This window comes from Poecilia reticulata, chromosome 11, assembly GCF_904066995.2.
Source record: "Poecilia reticulata chromosome 11, P_reticulata-male-v2, whole genome shotgun sequence".
Taxonomy (NCBI): Eukaryota; Metazoa; Chordata; class Actinopteri; order Cyprinodontiformes; family Poeciliidae; genus Poecilia; species Poecilia reticulata.
This window is the reverse complement of record NC_088840.1, coordinates 29735293-29752919: the sequence shown is the minus strand read 5'-3', so window position 1 is coordinate 29752919 and position 17627 is coordinate 29735293. Positions and strand designations below refer to the sequence as shown.

Sequence of the window (17627 nt, the reverse complement as noted above, 5' to 3'; positions counted from 1 at the left end):
CGGACACGAACCGGTTCCGGCTGGTCTCAGAAGGGCCAAGCTCCGCTGCTGGGTCTGGATCCCGAACTTTATTCAGCGACACGGAGCAGGACTGTGACCCGGTTAGACAACAACACCAGCAGAGGTCAACTGAGGCTGCGCAGCTTCCCGCTGACTTCTGGGTACTGTAGTTACATCATTCTCACTCATTCTATGGAGGACTGATCCTGCCATAATTACCATTTTAAAAAAGTGAGGAAATAACAAATTACAATCCATCCATCCATTTTCTTACACCCTTGTCCCTCAGTGGGTCAGGAGGTGCTGCTGCCTCTCCAGCTAATGTTCCGGGTGAGAGGCGGGGTCACCTGGACAGGTCACCTGGACAGGTCGCCAGTCTGTCGCAGGGCAACACAGAGACAAACAGGACACACAACCAAATACACACACACACACACCTAGGGAGAATTTATCAGACCAGTTAACCTGTCAGTCATGTTTCTGGACTGTGGGAGGAAACCGGAGTACCTGGAGAAAACCCACCATGCAGGGAGAACATGGAGACTCCATGCAGAAAGACTGGGAATCGAACCCAGAACCTTCTTGCTGCAAGGCAGCAGCTCTACCCACTGCACCACTGTGCAGCCCCCCATTCCAATACATTTATTACCAAATTAATTAATTTTCAATTATATTCCCCATTTTGCTCATTATTCATTTAGTTTTACTTCTTGATTAATTTGTTTATTTGATGTCATTTTTATTTTCTAATGTTTTTTAAATTTATTTCCAAATGAATTAATTGCCATTTTTATTTCCTTGTTTTCTTAATTATTTAATCGTAGTTTTTCTTCTTTATTAGAAATTGCTTTGGGTTTATTTCATATGTAATGACACGTAAATAAAACAGAAAAGGAGAATATAAGAGAGCAGGACAGAAAGAAGCAGAGAGGATACAGGAAGTCTGCTTTGACAGAAAAACTAAATAATATGTATCTGTCTGCTTGTTTATTTATTCATTATAAATTCTGGCAGCATTAGTTGTCCATAGATTCCTGCCTCTGATAGTAAACAACTATTTTACAGCTGTTTAGGTTTGTGAACAGGTTCTCCTGCAGAAGGAAAGTGGAGGCTGGTTGTGATCCTAATAAACCAGCTGAGTCGGGGCGGCCGGCCGCAGTGACCGCTCGGTTCCTGCTGGACTCTAACGGAGGTTCAGGTCTGCAGCTTCATGGTGGTTTGACTGGACCAGAGAAGATTTAGTTTGTTACGACCTTCAACCTGCTGGTTCTTTCTCCTCCATGTTGGATCAGCAGTTTAATATTTATCACTATTCAGTTTCCAGCTGATTCGTTTCACCAGACAGAAACTTTATAGTTATTTTATTTAATATTCTTTCATCACTGCTGGAAGCCCTCAGAGACGTGTCCTCTCACCACTTTCATTCATTCATTTTGGAAACATTGGAGCCTTTTTTCATTTTAAATCAGCTGAAACATGAATTTATAACCTGAGGATTCAGTTCAGATGTTTTGGTTGTGAATCTTTAGTGGTCAGCTGGGATCTGACCGGCGCCTCGTTCTGCTACGTCACGTTGAGCCTCGGTCTGCTACGTCACGTTGAGCCTCGTTCTGCTACGTCACGTTGAGCCTCGTTCTGCTACGTCACGTTGAGCCTCGTTCTGCTACGTCACGTTGAGCCTCGTTCTCGTCGCTCACGTTTCATCACCTGCTGCTGCTGCATAATTTGCATATTGCAGTGAAATTGTGCTGCAGGCTGAATCTGAGTTATGCAACCTGCTCACTGGAACCTGATCGTGGAACCGGTGTGAATCTGGAACCAGATGCTTTGATTGGTTCTGATCAGAACACATTGATCTGATTGATCTGATGAATTTTCTCCTCCAGCTCAGCGAATCCCAACAACCTGCAAACAGGAAGTTCCAGAGAAAAACTCGTTGATTCTGTTTCTCTGAAGATTTTCAGCAAAGACTCGATCAGATGAATCAACAGCAAGAATCACACAGAGAAACCGTCGTCATGGTTACCAATGATACAACTACAGAAAATCAAACATTATGAAGCAAATTCAGATAGAAATTAGATTAAACTACAGTCTGGTACAGAATGTCTCATTATTATTATTATTATTATTATTATTATTATTATTATTATTATTATTAATGCGTTTTCAAACCTGTTTTCTAGAAAATATTTCCTGAGCCTATCTGAACATGTTCGTTCGTTTTGTGATTTTCTTCATGTTCAGGAGAAATGAACGTTCTGGTGAAGAGAACTTTGAATGGTTCTGGTAGTTTTTGTGGCTCTAAACTGTTTTTTCCTCCGTTTTAAGGCAGCGGCCCCCCGGACAGCGAGGGGCCCCCGGACGCCCCGCGGAGCTTTCTGTGGCTCCGCCCCTGCATCACGTGACCTCCGCCTGTTGCTGCGCAGCGCAGAAGAAGAAGAAGAGCGGCGCTCCTTCCGCGTTCCTCCCAGATCCGACAGAGACGCGGACCTGGAGGGACAGACACACCTGAGGAGCAGGTGAGCTGGAGGCGGCGGGTTCGGCCCGGTTCGGTTCGGTACCGAAACTTTCTATCCGCTGTCTGTCCGGAACCGGACCGGAACCTTTACTGCTGGCAGCTGGTGAGACTTTTAGATCCAGAAACTCCTCAGAAAGTTAAGGTGGAGTCACGAATGAGCAGGAAAGATGATAATTAATGTTAATAATTATTATTAAAGTATTAACATAAGATGAAGTTTTTCCTTTATTTAACCCGTTAAACCCCGTTGAGATCTAAATCTCATTTTCAAGAGGGACCTGCTGAAACCTGCAACACACCCACACCGACCAGGTTACAAAATAAAACTAATCAACACATGTCAACACATTTAAAACAGTTTAAAACAATTTAAAAACAGTTTAAAACCATTAAAAACAATTTAAAAACAGTTTAAAACAGTGACGCTGTTTAACATTAAAGGAGTTTTTCTCTTCTCTAAAAGTCTGAAACCTTTTAGTTCATCAGGAAATGAACAAACATCAGAATTAAGATTAAAACTGAGTTTAATTATTAATAAAACTCATTATTAATATTGATCATTATTTTATTCAGTTTTCTCTGTAATCTCTGATCAGATTATAATCAGTAATAACTGAAGATAAAACGTTACAGACGTTTTGCTTCCTGCAGATTGACCCCTGACCCCTGACCTCTGACCCTGACCAGCTGTTTTCCGGCAGGTCGGCCATGACGGTTCTGTTATGAAAGCCGATGCGGGTCCAGTTCCAGCTGCCGAGCCGTGGAGCAGAACCACCGCCACGCAGCCGGACGAGGGGACGATGACCTCTGACCCCCAGCTGGACTTCTTCCATAAGCTGGGCTTCTCCACGGCTCAGGTCCGGGCCGTCCAGAGGAAGTTCGGCACCGACACCGACAAGGTTCTGGGAGAGCTGGTCCGGGTCGGAGCCGGCCCACGGACCGCCGTGTCGGTCCTGGTGCCGCGAGGCGACGCCGAGGCCCCGGGCCCCGAGCTGCTGGTCCCCGTTCCCGACCCGCTGACCCGGAACCAGAACCGGGACGTGGAGGACAGAGACGCCCTGAGGGCCGTGGTGATCGACGGCAGCAACGTCGCCATGAGGTGAGAGCCAGGAGGTCAGAGGTCAGAGGTCAGGTAGTTCACTCTGTAGCTCACTAGTACTGAATGAATGAATGAACTTCATTCATTCATTCATTCATTCATTCATTCGTCTCCTCAGGATTCATCTTCATGAAAATCAGAAACTTTTCCTCCTTTTGATTGATTAAACAGAACCAAAGAGTTCTGGTTCTGACCCGGTTCTGGTTCTGGCTGCTTTCATTAATAAGTCAAAAGGTTCCGGAGGAAACTTCCAGAACCCGTAAAAGTTTTCACACCCTGCAGCTCCAAACTCACTAGTAGGAATCTGAAAAGTGTGGCCTGCAGCTGCATTTAGCCCCTCTGTGGCTGCGGGTTTCAGTTTTCTGACTTTGACTAGGCCGTTCTAAGACCTGAATCTGCTCCGATCTAACCGGGCCCAGCGGCTCTGATCCGATTCAAACCGGGCCTGAGCCAAACGTTTTACTGAAAACTGAGTTTATTTTAAATCTGTTTCATTCAGCAAATTTATTTTCATAATTCCAATTTAGAGACTTTATGGACAGAAGCAGCAGCAGGAAGCTGAAAACCAGAGGCAGAGCGATTCCTCCTGGGCTTCATGATGAGGTTCTGATGAGGTTCTGATGAGGCTCTGATGAGGTTCTGATGAGGTTCTGATGAGGTTCTGATGAGGTTCTGATGAGGTTCTGATGAGGTTCTGATGAGGTTCTGATGAGGCTCTGATGAGGTTCTGATGAGGTTCTGATGAGGTTCTGATGAGGTTCTGATGAGGTTCTGATGAGGCTCTGATGAGGTTCTGATGAGGTTCGGTTCTGAGGAGGTTCTGATGAGGTTCTGATGAGGCTCTCAGGAGGTTCTGATGAGGTTCTGATGAGGTTCTGATGAGGTTCTGATGTGGTTCTGATGAGGTTCTGATGAGGTTCTGATGAGGTTCTGAGGAGGTTCTGATGAGGTTCTGATGAGGTTCTGATGAGGTTCTGATGTGGTTCTGATGAGGTTCTGATGAGGTTCTGATGAGGTTCTCAGGAGGTTCTGATGAGGTTCTGAGGAGGTTCTGATGAGGCTCTCAGGAGGTTCTGATGAGGTTCTGAGGAGGTTCTGATGAGGTTCTGATGAGGTTCTGATGAGGTTCTGATGAGGCTCTCAGGAGGTTCTGATGAGGTTCTGAGGAGGTTCTGATGAGGCTCTCAGGAGGTTCCCAGGAGGTTCTGATGAGGTTCTGAGGAGGTTCTGATGAGGTTCTGATGAGGTTCTGATGAGGCTCTCAGGAGGTTCTGATGAGGTTCTGATGAGGCTCTGATGAGGTACTGATGAGGTTCTGATGAGGCTCTGATGAGGCTCTGATGAGGCTCTCAGGAGGTTCCCAGGAGGTTCTGATGAGGTTCTGATGTGGTTCTGATTAGGCTCTGATGAGGTTCTGATGTGGTTCTGATTAGGCTCTGATGAGGTACTGATGAGGTACTGATGAGGCTCTGATGAGGTTCTGATGTGGTTCTGATGAGGTTCTGATGAGGTTCTGATGAGGTTCTGATGAGGTTCTGATGAGGTTCTGATGAGGCTCTCAGGAGGTTCCCAGGAGGTTCTGATGAGGTTCTGAGGAGGTTCTGATGAGGCTCTCAGGAGGTTCCCAGGAGGTTCTGATGAGGTTCTGATGAGGTTCTGATGAGGTTCTGATGAGGTTCTGATGAGGCTCTCAGGAGGTTCCCAGGAGGTTCTGATGAGGTTCTGATGAGGTTCTGATGAGGTTCTGATGAGGTTCTGGATCTCCTGAACTCTGCAGCATCGCAGACAGAAACTGTGGAAGTTGGTGAGAACGTATCTACAGAACAGTGTGAAGTTTTCACTGCAGACGCTGAACCAGAACCAGAACCAGAACCAGAACCTGATCTGAACCAAAATTAGATCTTGTTCAGATCAGGTTAATTTCTGGTTCTGGTTCTGCAGCCCGTCTGGTTTGGACCTGGGTTGTTTCCAGAGGTTTCCTGATGAGCCAGAGAGCCAGTCAGCCGACTGGGGGCTGCAGGTCAGAGGTCATCGGCTCTCCGTAGAAAGCCGGCTTCTTAAAGAGACGGTAACCTGAACTCTGCTCAGCCTCTCCATGCAGGCTCTGACACGCCCCGGCTTCTTCTGCTTTATGCAAATCTGATGTGTCTGTTCGGAGCGCGGCAGGAACCGGCCCGGCGGCAGGAACCGGCCCGGCGGCCTCCTCAGAAGGCCCGCCCATCGGGCCCATCGGGCCCATCGGGCCCATCGGGACGTTTCCCAGCGACCGGCTGGCAGGAGGAGACGATTCTCCTGAAGCGGCTCTTTATCTCACCGGGTTCAGAAACGAGACGTTCCTGCTTCAAACATCCAAACCATCTAAAGGCTGATCACTAGAATAAGAAGCAGATCGTCACACAAACTGGTGCAGTTTCTGGAGTTCCTCAGGGCTGAGGCTCCACTACCTTTACTTTTATCCTTCACTCTGATTATTCTGCTCAAAAATCCAGGATCTGTGTTTTAAAGTGTTCAGATGATTTTATTTTTTAAATATTCCTGTTTGACTCATGTAAACTGGACCTGCTCAGCATGGACTGAAAACAGCGATTATTGATTATTGATCAGGGCTGAAAATCACATTTGATCATTGATAAAAGCAGAAACTTGTTATTGTAATAACAGTTATTGTTTCGTTCCTGTTTGTATTCAAACATGAAGCAGTGAAATAATTATGAATATTGATATATTGATAAGTTGTCCTGTCTGCGTTAATCTGCTTTTATTGAATATGTTTGATGTTTTCTGCAGCGTATGGAGCTCTAATAGTGCCCAACATTCATCCACAAAGCTTTGCTTCAGTTTTTTGCTTTTTCTCTGATGTGATCCATGACTTGGTCCAGTCCGGTCCAGTCCAGTCCAGTCTGGTCCGGCCCGGTCCAGTCCGGTCCAGTCCAGTCCGGTCTGGCCGGTCCAGTCTGGTCCAGTCCGGTCTGGTCAAGTCCAGTCCTGTCCGGTCTGGTGCAGTCCGGTCCAGTCCGGTCTGGTCCGGTCCGGTCCAGTCCGGTCTGGTCCGGTCCAGTCCGGTCTGGTCCGGTCCGGTCTGGTCTGGTCCGGTCCAGTCCGGTCCGGTCCAGTCCGGTCTGGTCCGGTCCGGTCCGGTCCGGTCCAGTCCGGTCTGGTCCAGTCCGGTCCGGTCCGGTCTGGTCCAGTCCGGTCCAGTCCGGTCTGGTCCAGTCCGGTCCAGTCCAGTCCGGTCCGGTTCTGTCCGGTCTGGTTCGGTCCAGTCCGGCCCAGTCCAGTCTGGTCAAGTCCAGTCCTGTCCGGTCCGGTCCAGTCCAGTCCAGTCTGGTCCGGCCCGGTCCAGTCCGGTCCAGTCCAGTCCGGTCTGGCCGGTCCGGCTGGTTCTGATGCTTCAGGCTGAATGAATCCTGGATGTTGGGCTTCATGAAAAGCTCTGGGCTCTTTTCTGAGAGTTGGGAGCTTTCAGAGGTTCTGACACATCAGAACCAGATCACTTCCTCTGGACTTCGCTCAGGTCTGGTGGCAATGGCTGCTGATCCATGCTACGGTCTAGTTAAAGCCCGTCAGACAGGCTGCGGAGATTAATGGAGCGATATCCAGAACCCAAAACAGAACAACCAGAACCAGAACCGACCTACAGTCCGAACATCAACCCTGATTTCTGATTGGCTAACCGTCACCATAAGAAGAGTCTAGTCCAATCACGTCTAACTTTAAGCCCCGCCTGTTTCTACTGTCGAGATTCAAAACATGAAAATCTGATGACATTTTTACTTTAATATGAAATCATTCAAATGAACAACAAACATGTAGTTAGTTCATTATTAACTACATGTTTGTTGTTAATAATAAACATGTAGTTAGTTCATTATTAACTACATGTTTGTTGTTTAACTTAGATTTTTAATAATTTTTTCCAGCAGAGCAAAGTACAATCATACTTCAGTGGTACATAATACAAATGTTGACAATATGATGTTTTCCATACAATAAACATCTTGGAATAACAATTTACAGCTACAGCATGTTTATAGACTCATCACTGTACACCATTTAAATAAGAATGGACTCTGGAAGAGAAAACCAAACGACATGAGGCAAAAGACAAATCCATTAGGTTTAACTAAATCAACAGGGCCTTTGCAGGTCATACTTGGATTTTTGAAGTCTGAGTGAGTAGGTTATCTTTTCCATTGTATGCAATTCCTTTACTTTTTGAACCCATAAGTCGTAAGAAGGCGGCTCCAATTGCATCCACCTAATTGTAATGCATTTCAGGGCTGCTGTAAAAAGAACATTTAACAAATACATTTTGGGCCGCCCTTGCAAACCATCAGGAATAATACCGAGTAAGGCAACAGTAACATCCCTTGGGATGACCCCAGAAAAGATACGGTTTATAGCTCTATACACCTCATCCCAAAAGTTTTTGAGTTTGGGGCAGGACCAAAAAACGTGTGTGTGGTTGGGAATCCTTGAACCACAATTTCTCCAACACAAGCTCGGGACCTTAGGATCCATTTTAGCAACTACCTCAGGGGTCCTGAAATATCTGCTAATAATTTTCCATTTAAATTCCCTCCATGTATTTGAGTTAGTAACTCGGTGAGCCTCAGAGCAGATATCCTCCCATGTTTTGTCCGAAATTATTTTGGCCATCTCTGCCTCCCATCTTTGTTTTGTCCAGGAGGGCTTGTTAATGTTCATTGACAAAAATACCCTATATAATTTGGCTATCAATTTTTTGTCCTCTCCCCCTTTCTGGAAATGGACTATAAGATTTTCTATTGGTGTGGGATTTAGTACTCTTTCCCAGTCTTTGTGTGCAAACAAAAAGAGCGCAACTGTAAATATCGAAAGAAATCACTTTTCTGGAGAAGGAATTTCCTACTTAATTCTTCAAACGATAAGAGGTTGTTTCTGTCGATCAATTGATGAAGAAATGTGAGCCCCTTTTCAGTCCACTTAGCAAAATTTTTGTCCAAGGAATTAGGTGTAAAGGATTTAATATGTCCTATGCTTGTTAATATTGATAAACCTCTTGGAAGCTTGAACGAGATACGCACCTTGATCCAAATGTTAAGAGTGACTTTAGTCCACAGTGGCAGATCCTTAACTGGAATATCTAAAAAAGGCAATACCCTCAATGGTACTGAGCACTGTGCTTGCTCTATACTCAACCATCTTGTTTGGGAATCCTGTTGAATCCATGAAATCAAAGGTCTTAACTGAGCTGCCCAATAATAATATTTTAAATCAGGAAGATTAAGACCCCCATCTGTCTTACTTTTTTGAAGTGTTTTATATTTTATACGAGGACGCTTGCCTTGCCATATAAATTTTGATATAATTTTATCCAGTTCAACGAATGTGGGTTTAGGTATAGCAATTGGTACCATTTGGAACAAATACAATAATCTGGGTAATACATTCATCCGAATGGTTTCAACGCGGCCAAGGAGAGATAAAGGTAATGCTGACCATCGCTCTAGGTCTTTTTTAATTATATCCAGAGTTTTATTAACTACATGTTTGTTGTTAATAATAAACATGTAGTTAGTTCATTATTAACTACATGTTTGTTGTTAATAATAAACATGTAGTTAGTTCATTATTAACTACATGTTTGTTGTTAATAATAAACATGTAGTTAGTTCATTATTAACTACATGTTTATTGTTCATAATAAACATGTAGTTAATAAATGTTGGCGTTTAGGGGGCGGGGCTAACTCTGCTGCAGGTGGAGCTCGACCAATCAGATTCAACTCAAAGTATGGAGCCACTTAAATACTAAAAATCTGATTTCAGCAGGAAGAGGAAGTTAAATTAATTTACTGATGGATAAATGTATTTATGGATCTGTTTCATCGGTTATTGGAATGTGATTATTTCTGATTGAGTTCATTGGGTTAAGTTCAAATCGGGCCGACTCCGGGTCCAGGATGTTCTGGTTCTGGTCCAGGCTCTGAGTTCTGGAGGCTCGTTGGATCCGGGTCCAGTATGGGCAGCACCAGAACCAACATGCTGGGCTTCTAACACCGGGCTCTTTGTTCTGAACCGGCTCTTTTCCTGGTTTCCCGTAGCCATGGCAACAAGGACGTTTTCTCCTGCCTGGGGATCCAGCTGGCCGTCGACTTCTTCCTGGACCGGGGCCACAGCGACGTCACCGTGTTCGTCCCGTCCTGGAGGAAGGAGCAGCCCAGACCGGACGTCCCCATCACAGGTAGGACTCCAGGTGGGGCCCGGCTGGGGGCCCCCGGCGCTGCAGGGCCCGGCGGGGGGCCCGGCGGGGAGCCCGGCTGGGGGCCCGGCGGGGGGCCGCTGCAGGGACCTTAAGGTTGATTCTTTTCTCTGCAATGAGTCGCTATCACATGACTAAACTGATTTTTCCAAGGAAATGAAATAAGATAAACTAGGTGAGTTCGTCAGAAAGCTCAAATTGTATAAAAATGTAAATAATTTAACTAAGACAAACTGTAAATTACAGCATAGGCTCCCGCATTGGGGCGTTGCGGCGCGGTGGTTAGCGCGGCGCGGCGCCTCGTATACAGAGACTTCAGCCACGGTGGTCAGGAGTCCGACTCCCGTCCTCCATGCGCTGGACCCATCAGGCCTCTCTCTGCTCTCTCTGCTCTCTCTGCCCCTTACAGTCAGATTGCTGTCAAATAAACTAGTGCAGAAAACAACATTAAAAATAAATAAATAATCTACCGGAGTGAAGTGGGACAACGCGTCATGATGTCAGGCTTTTTATCAAACAGCTGATCAGCGTCATCCTGGTACTGAAGCTTCTAACCTGGCAGCTTTTCGCTCTTATAAAATATGGTTTGACTGCATCTGTAAACTAAGTCCAAGCTTCACCCTGAGGGTCAGATAGAGGTCATCTCTGCCGCCGTCTGCATGTCGGTTCAGAGCCGCTGCTGAGTCAGCAGAGCTTCCCGCTGCGCATCGGGCGGAGGAGCAGCGGGAAGCTCTGCTGGATTCAGCTGTAACCAGACGGGATCCGTTCATAGTAAGTTTGGTTTGTGAGGATCCAGAAGCGCCACGTGGTCAGTGAGGTAACTGGACTCCTACAGGAGCAGCTGTCCAGAGATCATCAGCACCAGCAGGAAAAGAAAAGTCAGACCGACTTTGTACAACGAACTTTTCTCTGCTGCTCACGAAGAGTGATCAGTTTATTGCTCTTTTAATTCTGTATAATAGACTTAGCAGCTATGCATTGCTGTAGTTCAGCAATAAACAGTTTAAAATCCATGGGCTCCTCCCTTTAGGCCTCCTGGTGAAACGCTGTCCGCATTTTGGTTCCGTTTTTTTTCTTTTTGATTTAACGGTATTTTGGTCCATTTCAATCTAAAACATGTATAATACACAGGAATACTAATCATTTTGTGACTCTTACTCTTATATAAACAAGTGATGATTAAAATCTCCCATTTTATGGGAGGCTAACATAAGCTAACGTTAGCCTCCCATCCTTTTATCTGCAGTCACTTCATGATGATTTTCTCATGGTTGGTGTCAGACTGGATGTCCTCTGGTTGTCATGGAAACCCGGTGATATCACCTGCTTCACGTCTTCACCAAACTTCAAACGGTCCCAGTCTTCATCCCGGCAGAATGAAACCGCTGGGTTTGTTGCTCTGTGGGCAGAGGGAGCGGCGGTGCTGAGCGCAGTTTGGTTCCGCAGCAGGACGTGGTTAACTCTGACGTTCTGATGGGAAAAACCCTCAGGGTCACTTCTTCGTTTTCTTTCCAGGCTCCGAGCGAAGAGCTTTATCTGCTCTCCTTCTTACTGAAGTCGTGAAGATAAAAATGTTGTTTTTTCCGCTGGTTGACACCAAAAACACGAGCGTGTGCCGCAGCTTCATCTGGTTTGCATCATGAAAATGAACAGATTGCTCATGCAGATAAGCTCCGGCTGCAGGATGTGAATGTAACGAACCAGGCTGCAGAGGAAAACCTGATTCTAGAAGAAACAGCAGCTTCCTGGAAACAGCAGCGCGGCGTCATGGAGGGTCGGACCCAGAGTCCTGCGACTGGTTTGAGTCCCAGCTTTAGGACCAGATGAAAGCCTGAGGTCAAACATGACAACTGAGATTCTTTCCTTTAGTTTCATCAAGCCTGTGAAGAACCGGACGGGTTCTGATCCAAACTGTTTCAGTGGAGACTTCTGAGTTTATAACTTCAGCTGAATGCAGCTATGAACCCCGAGGTCAAAGGTCAGAGTCAGGACAACCAACTGGAGCAGGTCGCAGGAAGAAGCAGCTGATGCTGACCAACCGTTGACTCAGAAATCCAACATGGCCGCCACCGGTGGAGAAGAATGTGGAAATTCTCATTTCATTTTCATTAATCATGTGATTTAATTGATTATGTGACTTATTGGGGCAGATTTCCACGGTTCCAACGAGGTTGATCATTTATCGATCGTTTGATTGTGAAAACATATTTTTAATAAGACTTTTGATTTATTGCTCAGTTAATGTTAAAAGAAACTGACACAACATTTTTACTGTTTTTAACTTTTATTTTCATCCTCCACATGAAACCATGACGAGGTGTTGCCCCCTGGTGGCGGTGCAGGAAGCCGAGCTAACGGCGCTAACGTTCTGCCCCTCTGAGCAGATCAGCACATCCTGCGGGAGCTGGAGAAGAAGAAGATCCTGGTGTTCACGCCGTCCCGCCGCGTCGCAGGGAAACGCGTCGTCTGCAACGATGACTGCTTCATCGTGAAGCACGCCTTCGAGTCGGACGGCGTCGTCGTGTCCAACGACCTTTACCGCGACCTGCAGGGCGACAAGCCCGAGTGGCGCCGCTTCATCGAGGAGCGGCTGCTCATGTACTCCTTCGTCAACAACAAGTAAGCCCCGCCCCCTCCGCCAACGACCGGCCGCCATTTCACTGACGGCTCGCTTCGACCCGACAGGTTCATGCCGCCAGACGACCCGCTGGGCCGACACGGACCCGACCTGGAGAACTTCCTGCGGAAGTTCCCGAAGACGCAGAAGAAGCCGGCGTGTCCCTACGGTGAGACGTCACTTCCTGCTGCGGCAGGAAGTCCTCCAGGCTCCACAAACAGGAAGCAGAAACATTCTGTCAGCTCAGGGTCCAATAGGAGAGCAGAACACTGGTCTGGTTCTACCGGGTTCAGATCGGACCTTCACCAACCCAGACAGCCAGAACCGATCAGAACCGGATCAGATCAGAACCGGATCCTCTCTGTCTCTCCTTCCAGGTAACCAGGTCCGGTTTTGGCCGGGTTCTGCTGATCCAACTGGGCCTTGCTGACCGGGCCCAGTAGAACCCTTAGACAGCAGAACCGGGTCTGGGTTCTGGACGGGTTCTGTCAGAGGAAATGTTTTAGTTTGAGGATATAAACTATAAATTTGAATTGAGTTCTGATGAGGTTCTGTGAGGCCCGGTTCTGGACGGGTCGGTTCTGACAGAACCTTCTGGTTTCTGCTTCCAGGGAAGAAATGTACGTACGGCACCAAATGCAAGTTCCACCATCCGGAGCGGTCCAAACAGAACCCCGGCCCGGTTCCGGACCCGAACCCGCCTCTGGTGGACGACCTGGCCCGCAAGCTGACTCTGGCACACGGCAGCAGTTCTGGAAGGAAGCCGGAACCGGTCCGGTCCGGACACCGCTCCGGCAGAAAGTCCCAGTCCAGGAAGGAGAAGGCGGGCCTGCAACCGGACCGCGGACCCGTCCGGAACCAGGGCTCCCAGGACCAGCTGGACTCCGGCCTGGGATCCATAGACAGTCAGAACCCGTGGAGTCTCCCCGACCCGAAGTACGGCACGCCGTACGGAACCGGGCCGGTACTGTACTGCAGCTGCTGCTCACACGGCCCGTCCCGGATGGTTCCGACCGACCCGGTCCGCTACAGCCCGGCCCGGTACCCCAGCTGTGGCCCGGTTCCGCTCAGCAGACCCGCCTACAGCCAGCCTCCGGACTTCCAGCACCGCAGAGTCCAAACCCACCAGCACCAGCACCGGTACTGGTCCGACCCGTTCGGACGGATCCCCGAGGCTCACGGCCCGGCATTGGACCGGGCCGCATGGGAGACTGGTCCGGGTCCAGAACCGGGTCCGGAGCAGAGGGAGGTGGTCCGGAAGAAGCTCCTGGCCATCTTCAGCGCCCAGCTGGTGGACTCGGCCATGGACCGGTTCCCCCAGGTTCTGGACCCGCAGGTTCTGGTGGCAGAGATCCTGGCCCTCCAGAGTCAGAACCGGTCCCTGAGGTGAGTCGGGTCGGGTCGGGTCGTCCCTCAGACCAGCATCAGTCGGTGTGTTTTGGTATCGTGGTATCCACCTGGGAATAATCCCAACGCTCTGGATCCGGACCGGGTCAGACCGGGTTGAACCGGGTCGGTCAGACCGGGTCAGGAACCAGCGCTGGTCATCTGATACAAATTGTATCTTTATTTAATTAAAGTAACCAAACGGGCCTGAGCTCGGCCCGTTTAGAGCGTTACCGGGTCAGAACCTCCAGAACCTTTTCCTCCACGATGTTCTCATTCAGACAGAAACACCTCGACCTTTGACCTCAGTCATAATAATTTTTATAAAATAAATTAATGTGAAAATTAATCTAATTATTTTAGGCTGTGTGGTCCGGTCCAGATGAACAGAACCATGAGGTTCTGACCAAGCAGAACCGGACCTCTGAACCGGCTTCATGTCGCTTGAATCTCAATCATTTTAATCATTTTAGAGCCAAAATATGGAAGTATTGTTACATCTGGCCAGAGGGGGCAGTAGTGAGCTGCAGTGCTGGTTCTGAGTGTGACGTAGCCTCTGCCATGGAAACCATGGCAACGGCTTGTAAAATCTGTCTGTCTCTGTTTCTTCACCTCTGGAACCGTTTGAATCTGAGCCGGTTTAGACCAGACAGGTTAGCTTGTTAGCTTGTTAGCTTGTTAGCTTGTTAGCGTGAGCTAATCCTGGACGGGAACAGATTCACCTTTATGAGGTTCAGTTCTGCTGCTGACTGGGAATTATTTTTGATTTTCCTGTTTTTATTTTCTGCCTTTGATTATTTGTGAATTGTCCTGTTTTATTTTTAAAACCCTTTAAGGCCTTGATGTGTTCACATGGATGTAAAACCAAGTTCTAAAAACCAACATCTTAATAAAACTCCATATTTTACATTAACGTTGTGAATCTGTGTAAAGCTTTGAATTCTCTGAAAACGTCTTTAATTTTCCCATTTTTACCTTTTTCTCCCGTTTCTTCTTGACTTTTGCTCCTTGGAGGTTTTGTGTTATGCTTACCTGTGAGCGCCCCCTGGAGGTGACACAGCAGCAGTGGTGGGACTAAATTCATGCCAAAAGTCCCAAAGGGAAGACTACAGTGTGATTTATGACATGTTCACCAGATGGCGCCATTGCCTTGGTGTCTGTTTGCTGCTTGGGGGTATCTGAGTATCTGAGGCTGGGTAGGATTCAGGATGGAGGCCAGCAAGGCCCAAATGAACCACACACCCTGTTGGCACACAGTTAGCCTACATCAGCTTTCGGCCATCTTTGTCAGCCATGTTGGGCCAAAATGGAACCGTGGCTGATTGTTATTTTCTTTAATTTCTTTCAGGTGAAATTTATGGAAAACATTAAAAGTTTGTGTTTCATTGACATCATATGATGACAGTCGGACATTTCAGCAGAAACACAAAGTGACCTGGTATCACCTGTAAGTTTGTATTATTTGTCAGGTAAAATACATAAATGAACATCTAGTCCTGTTTCTACGTTGCTTCTGATTAATAGTTTCTTCAATACGACTAAAGCAAGAACTTCTTGTCTCGAGTCCAGCTGAGAGAAGTTTCTTCAACAAAATGGGATTTTGAAACTACAACCACTGATTTCTAATTATGTGACTAAACTGTGATATTCACTCTGATGCACATATATATATATATATATATATATATATATATATATATATATATATATATATATATATATATATATATATGTATATCAGTTCTCAGAAATTCTGTGTCCAGCTGCTTCCTTCATCAGGAAAAGATGAAGAATCTCACAGACGACGGTCGGCCATGAGAGGAGTCGGGTCAACGGAGCCGCCGCTGGTCCTGATGTCCTCTGGTTGGTTCTGGACCTGGACTGTCCCTGCAGTGGAGACAGAGGACAGACAGAGGACAGATAAACAAACTGGGACACATTAATAAATAGATATTAGGGGTGAATAAGACTGACATGACTCTGTTATAAACATGAATAAGTCTTCATAAATATTTATGACTGTTGTCATAAAAGCGTCATTCAGTAAATAATGACATGTTTAATACAAAGTTGACATTATTCAAAATGTCTTATGACAACGTGACATTATAACTTGTCATGAATGTCATACAGGTGAATTTTAAAATGTCCTTATTAGACGTTAACAAGTCTCGTTAACAAGTCTCTTTTGCTGTCATGAGACATTAATAACTGATATTATCCTCTTAAAGTGAACTAGTCATGAAGTCATTAATCTATCGCTCTACTGAGACATGGACATTTACAGTTACCTCAAAGTTAACTTAACTTGAGGTAACTGGAAATGTTCATGACTTGTTAAAGCTGTTTTATGAGGATATAAGCCAATAAATTCACCTGTTATTACATTCATGACAAGTTAGAATTTCTTGCTTAATGTAATGTTGTCATAAGACATTTTGAATAATGTCAACTTTGTATTAAAAGTGTCATAATTTACCGAATGACGCTTTATGACAACAGTCATAAACATTCATGAAGGCTTATTCATGTTTATGAAATGTTTATGACAGTGTTATGACATGTTTATGACATGTTTATGACAGTGTTATGACATGTTTATGACATGTTTATGACATGTTTATGACAGTGTTATGACATGTTTATGACAGTGTTATGACAATGTTTATGACATGTTTATGACATGTTTATGACAGTGTTATGACAATGTTTATGACAGTGTTATGACATGTTTATGACAGTGTTATGACAGTGTTATGACATGTTTATGACATGTTTGACATGTTTATGACATGTTTATGACAGTGTTATGACATGTTTATGACAGTGTTATGACATGTTTATGACATGTTTATGACATGTTTATGACAGTGTTATGACATGTTTATGACATGTTTGACATGTTTATGACAGTGTTATGACATGTTTATGACAGTGTTATGACAATGTTTATGACATGTTTATGACATGTTTATGACAGTGTTATGACATGTTTATGACATGTTTATGACAATGTTTATGACATGTTTATGACATGTTTATGACAGTGTTATGACATGTTTATGACATGTTTATGACAGTGTTATGACAATGTTTATGACATGTTTATGACAGTGTTATGACATGTTTATGACATGTTTATGACATGTTTATGACAGTGTTATGACATGTTTATGACAGTGTTATGACAATGTTTATGACATGTTTATGACATGTTTATGACATGTTTATGACATGTTTATGACATGTTTATGACATGTTTATGACATGTTTATGACATGTTTATGACATGTTTATGACAGTGTTATGACATGTTTATGACATGTTTATGACATGTTTATGACAGTGTTATGACATGTTTATGACATGTTTATGACATGTTTATGACATGTTTATGACAGTGTTATGACATGTTTATGACATGTTTATGACATGTTTATGACAGTGTTATGACATGTTTATGACATGTTTATGACATGTTTATGACAGTGTTATGACATGTTTATGACAGTGTTATGACAATGTTTATGACATGTTTATGACATGTTTATGACAGTGTTATGACATGTTTATGACATGTTTATGACATGTTTATGACAGTGTTATGACATGTTTATGACATGTTTATGACATGTTTATGACATGTTTATGACATGTTTATGACATGTTTATGACATGTTTATGACATGTTTATGACAGTGTTATGACATGTTTATGACAGTGTTATGACAATGTTTATGACATGTTTATGACATGTTTAT

The 17627-nt window shown here is 45.3% G+C and overlaps 1 protein-coding gene across 4 annotated transcripts; it reads left to right on the top strand.

Moving 5' to 3' along the window:
• Nucleotides 1-25: 25 nt before the first annotated feature.
• zc3h12ab (zinc finger CCCH-type containing 12Ab) lies at nt 26-15469 on the top strand. 4 transcript variants are annotated; one of them, XM_081612199.1, is made up of 7 exons: nt 26-161; nt 2332-2522; nt 3223-3620; nt 9706-9845; nt 12248-12482; nt 12549-12649; nt 13092-15469. In XM_081612199.1, exons 3-7 carry the CDS (start codon nt 3244-3246, stop codon nt 13868-13870), a joined length of 1632 nt encoding a protein of 543 aa, XP_081468325.1. In that variant the 5' UTR covers nt 26-161; nt 2332-2522; nt 3223-3243; the 3' UTR covers nt 13871-15469. The 4 variants fall into 4 exon arrangements, with proteins under 4 accessions (XP_081468325.1, XP_081468323.1, XP_081468324.1 ...); XM_081612197.1 differs by having other exon boundaries at nt 71-161; nt 290-2522; XM_081612198.1 differs by having other exon boundaries at nt 71-161; nt 290-2624.
• Nucleotides 15470-17627: the final 2158 nt, after the last annotated feature.